We start from the raw sequence: 17,704 nt of genomic DNA on the forward strand, positions 1-17,704 counted from the left end.
ACGAACAAGCGGAAACCCGGGCGAACGAACAACCGGACAAGCGAACGGATAGCCGAATGACCAAGTTAACGATGAGAACGAACGAAGCTAGAACCGAGTAAACGGACCCGCGAAACTAGATGAACAGCTGAACAACCGAGTGGACAGCTCTTTTATTTTCATTCATAAGCGTTTTTAAGGATCGTTTTTTTCATGGATATTTCAATGCAAACACAAAAGCACATATCCTTTCTGAACGAGTGAGAAACGAGGTGGCTTATAGTTCTCACTGCTTTAATGCTAAGTAAATAACGATGATCTTATGCACGGATTTTAGTGAGCTTAACAAAAAGAAAATGAAGAAACAGCATAGATTGACAAAACAAACTGACAAGTTTCGTCTGCTCAGAAGATCTGTCATTCTCGTCAGGGGCACAGTGAACAGACCTGGTAGAGAATTCAAAAAACGCTAAACAACGAAAAGCACACGAGGAAATTATATAAACGTCGAGGGAGAAAATTTTGAAATAAATTCAAGGTGAATCTCTCTACCACACGTACAGTGTTATCTCTGTTATCCTGGCTTTTTCGCACTGAGATATTAATTTCCTACTGAACTGCCGAACTTGGCAAACAGAAAAGCTAAATGCTGCAACCCGAGTAGAGTATGATGACGCAACTGATTGACATTTGAAACGGAAGATAAACTTAACTGTTCCGTGAATAAATAAAAATCTTCGTGTGCCATTCAAAATTTTATTTGGTCGAACATTTGCTGAGATGGCGGATGAACTCAGCTCACGAAGCCTGTTCTTGACGGCTTTGGAAGCCGGCTCTATGATCATGTTAAACGCTCTCGCACTGCTGGGCAACATTCTCGTTTGTATCGCAGTTTACAAGAACACGAGGCTCCGTACAACGACAAACCTTTACATCATCGCACTGGCTGTGAGCGATTTGCTGTCCGCCATCTTTGTCATGCCTTTTTCAGCTGGAGCACTTATTGCAGGCAGGTGGCCTTTTGGTGAAAAGGTTTGTGAAATGAGCGGGTATTTCACCGCGTTTGTGGTGTGTGTTTCACCTGTAACTATGGGTTTGACCGCAATTAACAGATTTACGAGAATATGCAAGTCAGATCAGCAGTACAAACGATTCTTCTCGCAAAGGAAATCTCGCATCTTGCTCGCGTCTGCCTGGGTCTTTGTAGCGTTGCATTTCATTCTTATGACTTTTATCACAGGTCTGCAAGAGTTTCGCTTTGTCCCGGGATATGCACTATGTTTAAATGTACATTTGAACAAAGTCGGGACTTCAATCCATTACGTCGTTGTCCTTGGCCTCTTTTTCGTCCTTCCACTGGTTGTGACACTATTCAGCTACAGGAAAGTTTTCAAAAAGATTCGAGAACACAACATGGGTGCGGCAAAAGCTCTCCAACCACAAGCAAGGATTCCAGGAATAAGCTCGCGCGAAATTCGAATTAGCAAATCTCTGTTTGTCGTCGTGTTTGCATTCATGGCGTGTTGGGTGCCTCTCTGGATCGTCAATCTGTTGAGTCGCTTCCGTGTTGTGGCGAACATGCCAAGAAATGTTCAATTAATTTGCGCTTTTTGCTTGTGTCTGTCCAACGCCATCAATCCGTTCATCTATGCAGGAATGAATCCCCTTTTCAGGAAAGAATTTCGAAACATTCTTCGCTGTAGATGTGGCCGGTTACTTCAGGAAAGTTCTGAAGCATCAAAAGAAAGCACAGCTTCACGGAAGGCACAAACCGAAACAATAAACGATGAAAATCAAGGAAAGCGGCACAAGAGGTGATGAATGTCAAGACAATAAAGGAACAGAACTCAAGACAATTAGCTAAATTGTAAATAATAATAATAATAATAATAGGTTTCTGAACAGGCTATACGCCACCCAATACGTTATAAAATCGGGTTTCCGTAGTCAAACAAAATCGCGAGTCAAATTCATGTGTTAAAATCCTAACCGGAAAATCGTGACATCGAGATACCTATAAGTTCAAAATCCCGATTTTCATGTAGAACGCAATTCAGCTTATTGCGCAATTAAGTCCGCAAATTGCCTTGTAATTTTTTCAATATCAGTAAAATCAAACCCAAAAAAAATCCTTGCGATAAAGGAGATTAAGGAAACTTCGTACAGAGAGCGCAGGCAACTCTATGAATACTAAATGCATGGGAATCATTAGTGTTGTTGTTTCCGTTGACTTATCGATTCTAGACTTCCCTTCTTGAGGAAAAATAGATCCTACCGCTGTTTCAGTCTTCCGCCTTTTATCTCATTACCTTCGACCTATTTTGTTTCTTCTCTATGTGGAGGGTTTTAGTATGGTATAGATTTACGTATTTGAGTACTTAAATAGAACACTTTGCGAGAATCTGGAGTTCATGGTCAATGCATGCGCCAACGGCCTATTGCTGGTCAGCGGCACACAACATTAAAGTAAATAGTATCCTGCAACAATGTATTCAGTGTTATTTCTGGTCGGTTCCTGGCTCTTTAGCACTAAGATATTAGAGATCTAGAGATTAAGAATCGCGTTAACGGCAAACGGCAAACGTGAGATTCGCGTTTATGTTTTCTTGAAAAAAAAAAAAAATGAGTACATAGGTGTTGGGCATTCTGAACGAAAGATGAAGCAAGTATCTGACTTATCGGATTCCCACACGGCAATCTTGTAACACAGTTGTAAAGCATTTTTCTGACGATTTTCCGCGTGTTTAAATAAAGTTTACATTAGAGCAGTGCAAAATAATTCTGACCTTTGATGCTAATGTGACGGGATGTTTTTCCACTCTAAGCGAACGGGAACGTTACGGGCTATTCTGCACTTTAATGGGAAACTTCTGCGACAATTCTTGGGGAAGATTAACTCAAAGGAGAGGTCGCTTGCGAGAAAGGGCCGTCACTCCCTCAAGGTACTGTAACTGGATGGCAGAATTAACAGCGATAACTTCACTTTTGGTTCCAACAGTAGTTTATTTTTGAAAAGTCGAACCGACAAAGTTCGTCCAATAGTAAAGGTTGTAATCATGTAATCACTTAGCGCTACATACAGAGTTGCATATATATGATTTGTACAAGTGTCGGAATACAGTACGTGTGGATGTGAAAAGCAATAACAGAGGACGCGGCTGTACTTTGAATAACGCGTAGAAGATCAAAAAAGCCAAGTTTTAGCACCAAAACCTCACTATCTACTACACCTGTTAATCAAAGAGAACTTGTACTATTCAATTGTCCTTCTTGAGGTGCGTAAACGTAGCAAATGAGTTTTCCGAAGTGTCAGTGAACGACTCGTGCCGCGTAATTACGGTTATCACAGTTCACAAAGAAACTCACTTAGTATTCATAAATAAAAAGTTGAGCTATTCATTCACAGGGCGGAGCCGGATCTGTAAAGGCTTAAAGATAAACGACAAACTAACTAGTTGTTGATTAATCCAGAAAACGTAATTACAGAATGGAATTTTTTTAAAGAGTACAGTATTCATTTGAAACGAAACCTATTGAAAAGAAACCAACGCTTCCTGATTAACCTTATTCAGGTCTAAGAGGATAATTTAAAAATATTTCCTTGCATAGCTACTGTCGGCTTATCTAATTATTTTCTCTTTAGTAACAAGCATGATATATAAGGTTTTCAAGATCTTTTGCACAACTTGGCAAATGACTGAAAAGCTAACACGGAACCTAAGGTTAGCATTGCTCTTACTAATTGAGCGATATATGATATAGAACCCATAATAACACAACCTTAAGCCACAAAATATACTTGGATAAATATGAAATATCCCTATAAATTCGAATACGGGTACGATAAATATCGACCGAAATTTTCCCTAACATACGCCTTCCCTAAAACAAAATAAGTAATTTGTTGTCAAACTGCTGATGGGGTAATAATAATTGCCCGCTGTCAATATGCTAAATGATTGTTTATTTTTTATACGCGCACAACGGTCCTAATTTGTCAATCTACAACGAAAAGGCCAAAATTACACAAATTCAATCATCTATTTGGTTTTCCTTCCTAACTCTAACGCAAAACTACTCAATTTTACTTCAGAAACTGAAAACAACAAACATAACTAATGGAGGGTAATGGTAATGGTATTTATATACCGCATTTTCTATATGCATATTCAAATGCGTTTTACATTACTTCAGTGCAAGGGTGGGATCGGACATCAACATATATAGCTAGGCGCCGCTGGCAGCCGCTATCAATCTCACCCAACCTACCCAACCCATGAAATCATGAAATAGCACAAAGACCAGACTAGCAGACAGCACACCGGGAACTCCATGCCCTACTCTTTGCGATTAGTGTGTGGGTACTTTAAAGTCCTACAGGGTTATGAACATTGAAGTGTTGTGGGACGGGGCCTACGGTTTATCGTCCTTATCAGAGAAGACTAGAAAGTCTAACCATTTGCAGATGTCATTACAAAGGCAGCACTTTCTCCTCTCCTGAGTGTTGGTCCGGCCGGGGTCTGACCCACGACCTCCCGCACGGTAGTCCGATGCTCAACCACTTGAGCCAACCGGGTAAACATCACGGTCACATGGTCAAGTTTGCCGAAAACGTAATACTAGATCTCTCTATTAATTCCCTAAACTGCTGAAAGGTAAACAGGATAAAATATGGAAAGATAAATGCTGCAACCCGAATAGAGTATGATGGCGGAACTGAGGAAAGCGAAATCACGTGACACTGATTTGAAAGGGAAAATTAGCTTAACTATTCCGTGTATAAATAAAGGTCTTGGTACATGTACCTTTCTTAATTGTATTTTACCGTACATTTGTTGAGATGGCGGATGAACTCAGCTCACACAGTCTGTTCTTGACGGCTTTGGAAGCCGGCTCTATGATCATGTTAAACGCTTTCGCACTGCTGGGCAACATTCTCGTTTGTATCGCAGTTTACAGGAACACGAGGCTCCGTACAACGACAAACCTTTACATCATCGCCTTGGCTGTGAGTGATCTGCTGTCCGCCATTTTTGTCATGCCTTTTTCAGCTGGAGCGCTTATTGCAGGCAGGTGGCTTTTTGGTAAAGATGTCTGTGAAATGAACGGGTTTTTCACTGTTTTTGTGGTGTATGTTTCACCTGTAACTATGGGTTTGACTGCGCTCAATAGATACGTTAGAATATGCAAGTCGGATCAACAGTATAAAAGATTCTTCTCACAAAAGAAATCTCGCATCTTGCTCGCGTCTGCCTGGGTGTTCGTAGCCTTCTATTTAATTCTTATGACTTTTATCACTGGTCTACAAGAGTTTCGCTACTCCCCGGACTATGCACTGTGTTTAAATATGCATTTGAACAAGTTGGGAAGCATTATCCATTACGTCGTTGTTGTCAGCCTCTTTCTCGTCGTTCCACTGACTGTGTCAATATTCAGCTACAGGAAAGTTTTAAAAAAGATTCGACAACACAACATGGGTGCAGCACAAGTTCTCCAACCACAAGCAAGGATTCCAGGAATAAGCTCGCGTGAAATTCGAATTAGCAAATCTCTTTTTGTTGTCGTGTTTGCATTCATGGTGTGTTGGGTGCCTCTCTGGATCGTCAATCTGTTGAGTCGCTTCCGTGTTGTGGCGAACATGCCAAGAAATGTTCAATTAATTTGCGCTTTTTGCTTGTGTCTGTCCAACGCCATCAATCCGTTCATCTATGCAGGAATGAATCCCCTTTTCAGGAAAGAATTTCGAAACATTCTTCGCTGTAAATGTGGCCGGTTAATTCAGGGAACTTCGCAAGCACCAAAAGAAAGCACAGCTTCACGGAAGGCTCAAACGGAAACAACAAACGATGATAATCAAGGAACCATTTCTCAGGAAAGCTGTGTACTCACAAGGGGTGATGAGTCTCAAGACAATGACGGAACAGAACTCAAGATAATAAGCTAAATTGTAAAAACTAATCACGCTCGGTTAAGCGAGAGGTTGTGTCGCTTGCCACACTCCGTGAAAGTATCTCACCGAGCCACCGATAGTGCCATACTGTTCGCGGAAACATTTGAAATGCTGAACGCACATAGTGCGATAAAATAGCGTTTATATATTGCATTAGAGATAACCGTAGTATTTTAAGTCGCAAATCGGCTTGGTGTACTCTTCCAAGATAAAATTAGCCTTGATGTACATGGTTGAAAAGGAAAAAAAATACATAAAAACCGGATGGATGGACGGATGAAAATTGCCTGTACATCACTCGTGGAAGTATTTTGTTACCGATTTTGTTTGAACAAGGAGGAGCCATAAACATTACTTGGAAAAAGCTTTATTTTATTTTGTTAAATAACTTTAAAATTTCCCTGAAGAATGAAAACTATTTAAGTGCGTATAAATTAAAGGTGTATGATTTGTGAAAAAAATTTAGTGACCTTTTAGAAGTATTGACTTTATGTTAAATAAATGATTCCTATGGTCTGTTGCAAACTTGGTCGAGAGTTAATCCTGTAAATGATTGTTTCTCTCACTTCATACAGCTTTAAACTATTCGAGTTCTGAAAATTCGTGTTGCTTGTAATGACTCAATTCAGAGAGGATTCCAAATCTTGGTTTCTCAGTAAATTGTCAAATCAATATATACTTGTTATTCGTGATATATTCAACCCTAAAACACTGGCCAAACGGAGTTTCCAAATCCAAACTTGTGTTGGTTAAACGAACGGGCTCGCAAGAAGTCAGAACGTGACGCACATTGTAAAACAAACAACAACAACAAAACATTACAGTGCGCATGTGCAGTCCAAAGAAATCACCAGTAAAGGGAACCAAAAAAGCCATTGCAGCGCAGCCTTGCGCGCGTGCGCAGTCTAAAAACACTACGACATACCAAAAACAATGGTGATACTTACGAAAAAAGAAACTATAGAGCGGCCTTGCACGCGTGCGCAGTACACAGAAAACAATTCACAGTGTAGACTTACACACATACGCGATAAAAAAAGCCATTACAGTGCAGTCTTGCACCCGAACACGGCCACGTGGCGGTGGGTTCACAACCTTAATTCTTAGAAATCAGGTCAAAAATAAACTATATTGTAAAACAATCATTTAACGTATTTTAAACAATTATCAAACTCAACACCCCTAAAGACATCTTAACACAATACAGTGGAACCTCGATTTAACGAAGTCGCTGGGGACCGGCCAAATTTGTTCGTTAAATCGAGGGTTCGTTATATCGAAAACCTCGATATAACGAACTTGAGGGGAAACGACCAAAATGTTCGTTTTATCGAGGTCATAGTTAATGATTGATTTGTAACGCAGGTGACTTTTGTCAATCAGAAGTGGAAGTCAGTGGCAAACGGAGAAACAAGGGCATTGGACTAAAAATTCCGGCTACGTATTCGTCTTATCACAAGAGGCCTTCGAAAGTGAAGAAGTTTATAGAACGAATAAGAGACAAAGAAGATCGATAGAGCAGAAGTTAATTGATGTCGAAATACTATAGTTGCAATGTCTATGACAAATAATAAGGAGTTGACTGAAAGGTTGCTGTCTCTTTACCATAAGGATTAAAGGATTTTCTGACTGTTGATCTGTTCAGCGTTTAACTTCTGTCACGTGTATATCGAGGTAGATTTTACGTTTGGGCTTCCGGATTATGTTCGTTATATCGAAGAATTCGTTATATCGAGGTTCTTTTCCATACATTTTACTGTAACTTTGGCCGGGACATAGGATATTGTTCGTTATATCGAGGACTTCGTTAAATAGAGGTTCGTTAAATCGAGGTTCCACTGTAACGAAATATTCGACTACCTTTGAATACCATTTTCGTCAAATTTCTTTCGTTTTCGCGATTTTGGAGAATTTTGGCGAAAAATAAATAACGGGAGATTTTTTCGAGTGTCTATTTCATAGGGCGAAAAATGCGAAAATTTCCGACAGTAATGCATTCAGTGTTTTGTTTTTAAGGCCCGCTGAGGCTCTTATTTCAATCAACAAGTCTCTTCTTCCCGCAATGTTTAACACTGCGATATTAGAATGCCATATTTAGGCTTTCCACCACTAGCGCCAGCCTCCTCTCGGTCATCTTCGCCCAAGCTAGGGCATGAGTACGAAAGCTTCAAGCGTGAGCCCGTGAGATTTGTGTGCAGCAGTGACGTGGCTGGTGACATGGATGGTGTGGTGCAGCGTGACGCGCTGAGGTCGCATTGTTCCAGTGTTCGAAGCAGTTCTCCTTGCGTTACATTACCAATGTCGTCACGTTCTGTAAAAACAAAAGCATCCGATTTTCAAGCGTGCAAATATAAATAAGAAAATGATTCTATGTTTCTTGACAGTTTCTAGCTGTTATAATTGTTACCCAGTTCTGGAGTCACCAATAAGGAAATAGTTTAGCCAAGCAATGTGCACACAGGTTCGAAAATGAACTGAGTGTTTTATTCTGATTTGGAGCTAATTTGATTTACCTCTTTTGACTAACGTAATAGTCACAAAAAATATATATAGTACTGAAATACCTTTGCAACAAAGCAAAGAGTTTTCGAGAAATCTTCGAGAGAATGTAACTCCATCGTTTCGATTGGTTGAGGACTAGACTCGGTTGGCTATCCATCATCTCTTATCCAACGAGAGTAAATATTTCCTCCAGCGCTCGTCACTATATCTTACCTGTTATTTCACCAGACTGTTTAGACGCAATCTCCAAAGCTGTTGTCAAATCCCACATCTGAAACATGGGAGTGCAAATCACGTCACAAATAAACAATCAGATAGTTCCCATAGCAACCTCTCTCCCCTCTGACAACAGGGAAACCATGCAACCTTCCCAGTATACTTTGCATGGACTTCGAATGAATAGGCTCCTTTTTCAAGTTGAATTTTAAAAAATTCAACTTGATATCGAGGTCCAGAGGACACAAACAACAGAAAAGAATAAACATGATTATCAAATTATCTTTGTCTGTGTTCTCTTGGCCTCATTGTCAAGTTGAATTTTAATATATCGAAAGGAGCCTATTGCTCCGCCAGTTACACATGTCGAGTCCCAGAATCCCTGCGTCTTCACTGTGGATTTTGGTGTAATTTCCTATCTGCAATTCCATTGCAACATAGCACTTCCACACAGTAACGTAACCTTCTGTGGTTAATAATGAGCAAAACGATTTCCGGAGCAAATTTTTGAAGGCACTGTGGTCTAGTTGTCAAAGTCGGTGGCTCGTGCCCGATATCTACTGTCGTGGTTGTTTCCTTCGCTAAGAAACTTAACTTCCCGTTGACTATCTTCCGCCAGGTACGTATAAAAACGAACTGGCGAATTGTTTTGGAAAATAAAATGCTTGAAGTAACCATACACACGGGGGTAGGGTGAGTATCCAACATACCGAAAAAGATGGTGGCTGTACATTTTACCACCATACCTTGCGAACCTACTACAGCCAATAAGCACATAGAAAGCCGTATTTTTGCGAAATTCGTCCCTCTACTAACAACATTGTGTATGCTAGGTTTGAAGTTTTTAGAACTTTTCTGTACGTTTTTATGAAGGTTTTTAGGGTTTTCGTAAGCTAAGAATTATGGGTAAATGTACCAGTCGCTATCTTTTTTTTTAAAGCACGCCTTTACCTTCCAAGTCATCATTGACCCGTTTGTATTGAGTCGTGTTTATAACTAGTTTATCGTACGTGTTTTTTATTTCTTTGTTGTTTTACCTGTATACATCCATTTGAATGTCCCGTGATTAGGAAGCGCCGGGGTCTGGAGCCCATTCTGCTTGACGCGTCACATTCGTGCACGCAATATGAAGTGATATTACTGCCGTCCACTGAGCGAATCGTGCAAATCCTAAAACACATCAAGAAATACATATCGACAAGTATAACACGGCCTGCCTGACAGAAGTGATCCGTAAAAACCTAGCAGTTTGCGCTCATTTTCGAATTCTGGATAGCTTGCAGTGAACGTGTTTTTATTTTTTTTTATGGCGAGTTCTTCGTCAACAGTCGTTCGTTCATGCGTAATAGTCGTTCGTGCAACGTGGGGACCCGGAAACGACCTCGGGTGGCAGATTTTCTACTCTCCCCAGCCTGGCTGCCCTCGTCATAATCTAAGATGGCAAAACAAAACAAACAAACAAAAAGAAAAGAAAATACTAATCGTTCGCTCGCCCCCGCAAAATACGCTTCACTGCAGCGTAATTCTGGGCAACAGTTAATATTTAGCAAAGATATCATGGTAGTCCGTAGTCACGTCACGGCTGAAATTTGCAAGAAAGATGACAAAACACACTTGACGGTTGAAACAAATAACGAGGTTCTTATTCTTGGAGCCTGAGGAATTTCCCAATGAACAGTTTCCAGCCTTTCTAACATTTATTCGTTTGGTTAAATAGACCTTTGAACCAAACAAAGGCCATGAACGGCGTTTGCAATTTAAGAACATGTGACTATTTTGACTTGTGTTGGTTTCCTAAACTCCTCGGCCAATCAAAGGCCAACAACCGCACGTGCACTTCATACATTCGCATGTGACTTCTCACACTCTCAGGCAAAAAGGCGGCTTTTGATTGGCTTTACCCAACATTTTTCCAGGGAAGCTTCCGCCCTGGAAACAGGGTTAGGTTGTGCACTGGGAAAACCAACTAAAAAGATGTAAAAGTTAACCTAGAACTTTTCCGGCAAAATACTTTTCGCGTATCGCAGTACATTGAAACATCTGCAGGCAGCTTTGATGTAGTGTTCCATAAATGTCTATTTATTACCTTTTACCAGTCGAAGAGAACCGTACAATCACGTGATCAGTGTCAGGTACAAGCTTCTGAATGAACACTTGCTGGTCATCACGCTCACCAAAAGGACCTAGGAAATAATAGCATCGGTTTTGATGAGGTTAACAGGACCTTTGTTTAAACGCTTTAGAGTTCATTATCAAAACAAATGAGGTTTAGCTGGAAATACAGAACATCTCGTACAGAATCTCCGGATTTGGCGTAATATAGATGTCGCATTTTAGTCGCGCCCTCCCCCCATCCCCTCCCTTCCTTATCGGACCGATAGCAGCACAAACAAAAAGAAAAACAGTTTAATTTGTGAGCTCAATGCATTAAAGGTTGAACAAAACAAAGATTCTATCGGCTGAATTTTGCTGATTCGACGCGAATGACATATGAAAAGCGATTAGAATTCCTATAAACTCAGCTTCTGTAATAACGAAATCTTCAAAATACCGACACTTTCTGTCTATGGACAGTTCGCTTCAGCTCCAAGATAACAAAATTCATACAAATTCTTCCTCTACTGCATAGGTGCCTTTGTGATATGGTCAGTCCGTTCGTCCCTTTCGTATCCTGCTAAACAGGTTCCACTGCACAACAGTTAAGCCTGTAGCATCTGCTAATTGTGATAAGTCACTCACCGATGCCGTTACCAGCTAACGAGCTAGGGTGGGCGTCCTGTGCCTCTAGAGAAACGACATTGAACGACGCGAGGGGCGTGGAACCAGGCTGCGTGGAGATCATGCCGCGAAAGCGCGTCACGTTCCACGTGCGCACGTGATTATATTCCGAGCAGATGGACACGAGGTTCTTCTCGCTCAGCATCACTTTGACGACTGGATTTCGATGAACCATGAATGTTTGGAAGAGTTGTGGTCCGTGGCCGACCGTCTCGGGATGCTGCACGATTACTCGCACTGTTCCAGAGCTGGTACCGTATGCAATCTCAATCCAATTCCCGCTTAGGCCTGAAAAAAACAAAATACATAGATTACTTAAAAATTGCGGAAGATAACGCATCGTATACATGGTGCCTACTATCGTTACTGCGCATACGTTCTGCGCATCTCTAGATACTCGGGTTTCCTATGGGTGATGCCTACTAATACAGGGATATTTTTGTGCGGTTTAAAACTATGCGGAGAAAGCAGAACTTAGCAAGTGCTCTTGGTATCGAAAAAGAAAATTTGGGGTAGCCATGCATTTTTCAGAGATAATAAAGCTTCAATTTGGAATTTTAGTAGAGGCCAGATGACATCCCTTTGTCCTCATTGTAACTAAGGGCTGAATGACAGTTATATTCACATAAGCAACACATCAAGCCACATTTACTTGTTGCTATTGATATAGCATGAGATATATGTATCATCTGTACAAATCAAATTCATTTACTTACAAGTCTTTGGCGTTAAGTAGACGCTGAGTGCTGTCACCATGTCCTCATTCGGATCTTTATAAAGCTCAGTCACCAACAAATCATTATCCTTCATTCTTAGTGGAAACTTCTGCATGTCTACAAACAAAATAGATCCTCAGTGATGATGATGATGGGAGTTAAGTATAAATAAATAAAATAAAAATAATAAGTGACTTTATTTATGTGTCGGAGCATTTAGCACTGTAGCGCTAATTGGCGACACTATCAATCAGTGATTAAATAATCATACGAACTGAACATAACATTTGTTAAAAAATTGTGCAGTCCCAGAAAAAAAATCCATACCCGCCCCACGGAAGGTCATCGGAAATTCCTAGGGGGAGGGGGGTCTTAAAAGTCAAAATTTTAGAAGCTAAACTGGAATTTCCTGGGGGGATGTTGGTGCAAAACAAAAAACCTTCCGTGGGGAGAGTATGGAAATTTTCTGGAACTGTACAATCTCAACTGGTGTGAGGAAAACCAATTGGATATTTACAAAGCGCAGTCTTGGGGCTACAGTGAAACAAATCCAAGAGGTCAGAGTGGGACTTGAACCGGAGATCTCCAGATTTCAAGTCCAGCGCCCTACCCACTAGGCCACGCCACTGCCTCCTGTAATAATTATTTAAACTTTCAGCCAAAATAGTTTTTTCAGAAACTTACCAATGTAATAAATAGAACCATTTGTACATCCAAGGAGAAGAAAGGAGCCTGCTGTGTCATAACTTGAGATGGGCATCACATCCTGAATCTAATAAATAAACAACACTTTTTAGCACTGATGGAAGTGAAATAATTATGTAAGATACAAAAGTTAAAATTTATCATCTAGATACATTGTAATTATAAATAGTTAAAAACAGTCAAGTCTTGCACACTTTCTTAACAAATAAAGTTTTAAGATGTCCCTTAAAACAATCAACATTTGATCACGATTTCAAATCTAAGGGAAGGGTACTCCACAGCAATGGCCCAGTGTGAGTGAAGGATCTATCGAAAAGTTTCATTTTTCCTAGAAAGATTTGACAAAGGCCTTCTCAAGCAAAACTTGACAAATTTTGTGGTACGTGCTACAACATTTGCAACTGCATTGGACAAGTTTCTGTAAAAGATTAATTGAATTTGTCCATAGCAGACTTCCAAAAGAGAACTTGCTTGTGTACAGCCAGCCTAGAGGTGAGCATGTCTTCACACCTGCCAGTGTTGGGTCATTGAGTTCCATACTCCAATCTTCCCTGTGTGACTGGTGGCCACAAGCTGGCTTCCAATGAAAAACAGCGCATCTACAGGCACACTCAGGTTAAAAGTTCCTGCAATCATACATGTACATTTGAACAATGATATTACAAAATGTCATTGTATTTTGAAATGATAGATAAAAATTAATCATTTGTCTCATAATTATTTGGGTGTTAGTGATTGTTCAGACTACATGCTGTTCCCTCAGGGGTCTGCTGTGATACCAATCGATCAAACAAACATGTTGTGAGAATAAAGAAAATTACCATTACAATTACAAATTATTTGTCTTGATGTCCAAATAAATTCTCTAAGGACTACCATATAAAGGGAAATAGGGAAAATAATGAGGATATTATGTACGTTGATACTGGGCCTTCAAGGTTTAATAATCTCATTCTCCATGTGTGGTGCATTCCCTTACATGTATCAATGATTTTCATATACTATTATTATTATACGACTCACCAATTTCAAATTTAACAACCCCTTGAATATGATCTGTGGTGGTGAAGCTCCATAAACGAATTTTACCTTCTGCAGAAGACGAAAACATTAAATAAATGTAAACAATTTACTAATTAGGGAAAAGTTCATTCACATCACTCCAAACACATTGCTTTATTATTTATTATTGCAAGAAATTTCCAGCAGAAAGTTTAGACAGATTTACCTGATGAAACTGCGAGCATTTTATCACCAAGAGAACTAGACGTTACTTTGGCATTCAGTGCCATTCTCTCAACACAGTTTTCCAGATAAGGAGTGGAGAAGATAAGCTCCCAGCCGACAGAGTCTTTGGATCTGACAAAACAAACAGCCATGGTCACCTTTACAGTCAATCCACGTCACATGTGAGCAGTATTTTTGAAATCTGAACGGAGTGTTGCAATTTACATGTCAGTTTTGAACATTGCCAACAAGATTTCAGAGTTCTCATAAAAATTCCCCTAGTTTATTGACAGTACAAAGTAATGCATTTTTCTTTACCTTACAGCATTACGTATTTCAAGAATAATATTGTTTCCCAAGTATTTTGAATCTTTGTTTCAGTTAATGTGTTTTGTGCGGAAAGATTTCCAGCTAGAATGTTCAACATTCCATTCAAGTTCCAGACATTACAAAGACTCAGGAATTAGAATGTTCATTTCATTCTCAGAAATACTGGTCATGTGTGACGTGGATTAACTTTAAAAGCTTATCATAAGAGTAACAAAACTAAAAACACTATATTTAGATATTTAATGCAGACCAAGGTGGGACCAAAATAATTTCTCATCTCTGATCTCGGTGATGCACAAATTTATAATTTTTGTCCCAGAAAGATAAAGAAGTCAACTAGCTGAAAAGAGCCTCTGCGATACATGAGGTCAGAATAAGAAAAAAACCTAAGAATCTTGACAAAACTATCATGATAATTTACTCCAGGCTGTACAATGTAAAAAGTTGGCTTTAACTTTTAAGTAAGAACAAAATTTTCTGTATATGTATGTCTTGGATTTTTCCAATTTTCAATGGGTAAATTTCAGGCAGAGATATTACCAGAAATCTGAGGGCCTTTATAGTTAAAGCAGGATGCACCTTCAGGATGATCAGGTTTCAATTTCTCACCAATATTTGCCACATTTCATAAGTACATGTACATAAATTATGATCATCCGGGTGAATGTTAAGTCCTGAGAAGGACTGTTTGAGGCGACATTGACTGACGCTTCGAAAAATTGAGTGGAAGTCATCTTTAGAATCAAGTAAATCGTGGAACATCAATAGATATAAATGCCTCATGAAGATGGTTGTTGACCTGATTGGTCCATGAAGTTGAGATGTCATTGGTTGTGAAGACTGTAAAAAGATTGGTGTGTTTCGATCGGTCTTTTGTTAAGTCAAAAGACTGTTGGTCTATTTTTAGTAAAATTGCCACATTATTGGGTGTCCATAAACTGGAGGTTGACTATAGCTCTTCCAAAATATTCAACTGACCTGTAGCAGAACACTGAATGAGCAAAGGCAACTGCCACAAAACTGTGATGTCCTATAACCATCAGCACTCTCCTAGGGTCAACATCTGTAGAAAAGAATATTTGTAAGTAGTGGAACACTCATGTTTCATCAAGGCTGTCACTTACATGTAGCCTGCGAATGCAGATGTATTTCTGGCTGTTGCTTCTCTCCAACGAAAAGTGACAAAAGGGACGGCCAGAAATATGTCTGCGTTCACAGGCTAGCTCTCACTGATCTCATGCATTTGAACCAGTGACAGGGTCCTTTCTGCTAACCTGAGATGAATTGGGAAACTGCAGTGAACAACAAAATGATTTTAGGCCTGGTTCAGATGTTGTACTGCTGTTGTATCCAACTGAGTTTTTAAAATCAAGCTCTACTGTAGCTTGACGGCTAATTATCAAACGTGGAACTTAATTCAGCCATGTGCTAGACTAAAACAATTATTGCTACATTACAACAATGCATATACATTGTAATAATTGAATGCACACTAAAGTTTTTAAAATAAAGAAACTTGACTTACCCATTGGATTTGCTGAGTCATCAGATACTTCCTTAACGCCAGAATTTTGATAAGTTGAAGTATCAGTTAATTCATACTGTGATGCACTGATCACTGTGGAAGCAGAGCTGCGTCTTGTGAGGGTCACTGATGACGAATGTCTCGACATGCAAGGAAGTGGAAAAACTGACAAGAACAAGTCACTGTTAACAACATTATTTTAGGAATATCTGAAATTTATATGCTTCCCTCTTTTTAATAAATACAGTTATTGCATTATCATATTGCATTGTACATCTTATACATGCATTCTGATTGGTCAAAAACCTATAATAATTATAGGTTTTTGACCAATCAGTATAATAAACAATTGTTGTTTATTACACCAATAAAATCATAGAAAACTGTTTTCACTTTTCATTTTCGATAGGTCTACCAGCGTACTATTAAAATCTACTTGGGATGCTGGGAGAATATGGGAAAAGCCGCTGCAGTGATTGACGGCAGTGAAAAACATAACGGTTGGTTGCATCTTGAACTTCAGAGTCCGCATGTTATTGAAAGCCGCAGTAAATTTCTACATGACTGTATAATCATAGCACCTCTTACATCTGCTGCTAGCAGATAATCCCTTTTGCTGACAAGTGTGCTCATTTTCAAGAAATTAAATTGTAGGACCTCAGCCAGCCAGAAAGTATGAATGAACCCAATACTTATACTGGTATTCACAAAAATCAACAGCTCTGAATGGAGATTTATGATATAATTGCATTCAACGTAGCATTAGAACACACTCCTAATACAGATTGGAGACGAGATTGTATGGCACAACGTTGAGTCAGTGAGTGAGTGAGTGAATGAATGAATGAATGAATGAATGAATGAATGAATGAATGAATGAATGAAAGAAATGAATGAATGAATGAATGAATGAATGAATGAATGAATGAATGAATGAATGAATGAATGAATGAATGAATGAATCTTGGGACATGTATCTGGCATGACCCCACAGATTTTGCAGGGGCGGATGACATCATCACCAATTTGGCAAAGGAGAGAGAGCCTGGGATAGAGATCATCGGACGCACTCCCTAACCTTTGATTATTACTAGTTATATTATATGTAGCTGTAGTATAAGGGCACTTTCCAAATTTGTTAGAACTGGCCAGTCTGTCGGTCAGTCGTAATATGGAATGTACCAATTTCAAGGGTTAGGATAGGTTTTATCCTAGCCCTTCCACTTTCTTCAAAATAGTGTGAACCATTTTTGCGGTGATTATCTTTTAAGATTTTGCAGCACCAACCCTTCAAAATGATGCATTTGATTTAAAAAGTGGCCAGCCAAACCAGCCAGTTCTGTCAAATGAAATTTTAGCACTCTCAACTACTGTAGTCACCTGGCGGATTAAGATACCCATGGAACAGCACATCACCACATTTGGAACTGGACACCTCTTCACACAAAGCCAGTCGCTTTGCTGTTTTGAGGACAAAGCATTAATCATTAGTCTTGAGTAACCAGTTTAACATGAACAAAGGACAGTGGACCCAGTAAAATATGAACCATTCACCAACAACTTGCAAACATGTCAAATCCTCAAACCACTGAACTACAGAGACGCTTGGGAAAAGGTTAGTCTAGAATATTTTACCAAGACAGGTTTACACACGATGCATGAGCAGCTTTGAGCAGGAAAAAAAATCCCCCCAGGGGTCCTCTTAATATTGTACACGATGTGTCATCGTATGCCTGGAAATGTAACATGAAACAGTCACAGTGTATTGTAGTCACG

At 39.6% G+C, this 17,704-nt stretch overlaps 3 protein-coding genes across 3 annotated transcripts; 2 read left to right on the forward strand and 1 right to left on the reverse strand.

Moving 5' to 3' along the window:
- The first annotated feature begins 738 nt into the window (after window positions 1–738).
- LOC146448428 (melatonin-related receptor-like) lies at window positions 739–2,747 on the forward strand. The gene has a single exon (XM_085102590.1). The coding sequence runs from the start codon at window positions 760–762 to the stop codon at window positions 1,795–1,797; it is 1,038 nt and encodes a 345-aa protein (XP_084958716.1). The 5' UTR covers window positions 739–759; the 3' UTR covers window positions 1,798–2,747.
- A 2,026-nt stretch (window positions 2,748–4,773) lies between these two features.
- Window positions 4,774–6,446, forward strand: LOC146448429 (melatonin receptor type 1C-like). Its single transcript, XM_085102586.1, has one exon. It carries the CDS (start codon window positions 4,820–4,822, stop codon window positions 5,921–5,923), a length of 1,104 nt encoding a protein of 367 aa, XP_084958712.1. The 5' UTR covers window positions 4,774–4,819; the 3' UTR covers window positions 5,924–6,446.
- An 11-nt stretch (window positions 6,447–6,457) lies between these two features.
- On the reverse strand, window positions 6,458–17,420 carry LOC146448430 (BTB/POZ domain-containing protein KCTD3-like). Its single transcript, XM_085102585.1, has 13 exons — window positions 17,309–17,420; window positions 15,929–16,093; window positions 15,382–15,466; window positions 14,075–14,205; window positions 13,870–13,938; window positions 13,357–13,472; window positions 12,826–12,913; window positions 12,142–12,258; window positions 11,387–11,713; window positions 10,734–10,830; window positions 9,685–9,817; window positions 8,645–8,702; window positions 6,458–8,240 (listed from the first exon to the last, which is right to left on the reverse strand). The coding sequence occupies exons 2-13, from the start codon at window positions 16,074–16,076 to the stop codon at window positions 7,996–7,998; spliced, it is 1,614 nt and encodes a 537-aa protein (XP_084958711.1). The 5' UTR covers window positions 16,077–16,093; window positions 17,309–17,420; the 3' UTR covers window positions 6,458–7,995.
- Between the last annotated feature and the right edge of the window lie 284 nt (window positions 17,421–17,704).

Source organism: Pavona decussata, unplaced genomic scaffold (assembly GCF_977016875.1).
Source record: "Pavona decussata unplaced genomic scaffold, jaPavDecu1.1 SCAFFOLD_931, whole genome shotgun sequence".
Lineage (NCBI taxonomy): Eukaryota > Metazoa > Cnidaria > Anthozoa > Scleractinia > Agariciidae > Pavona > Pavona decussata.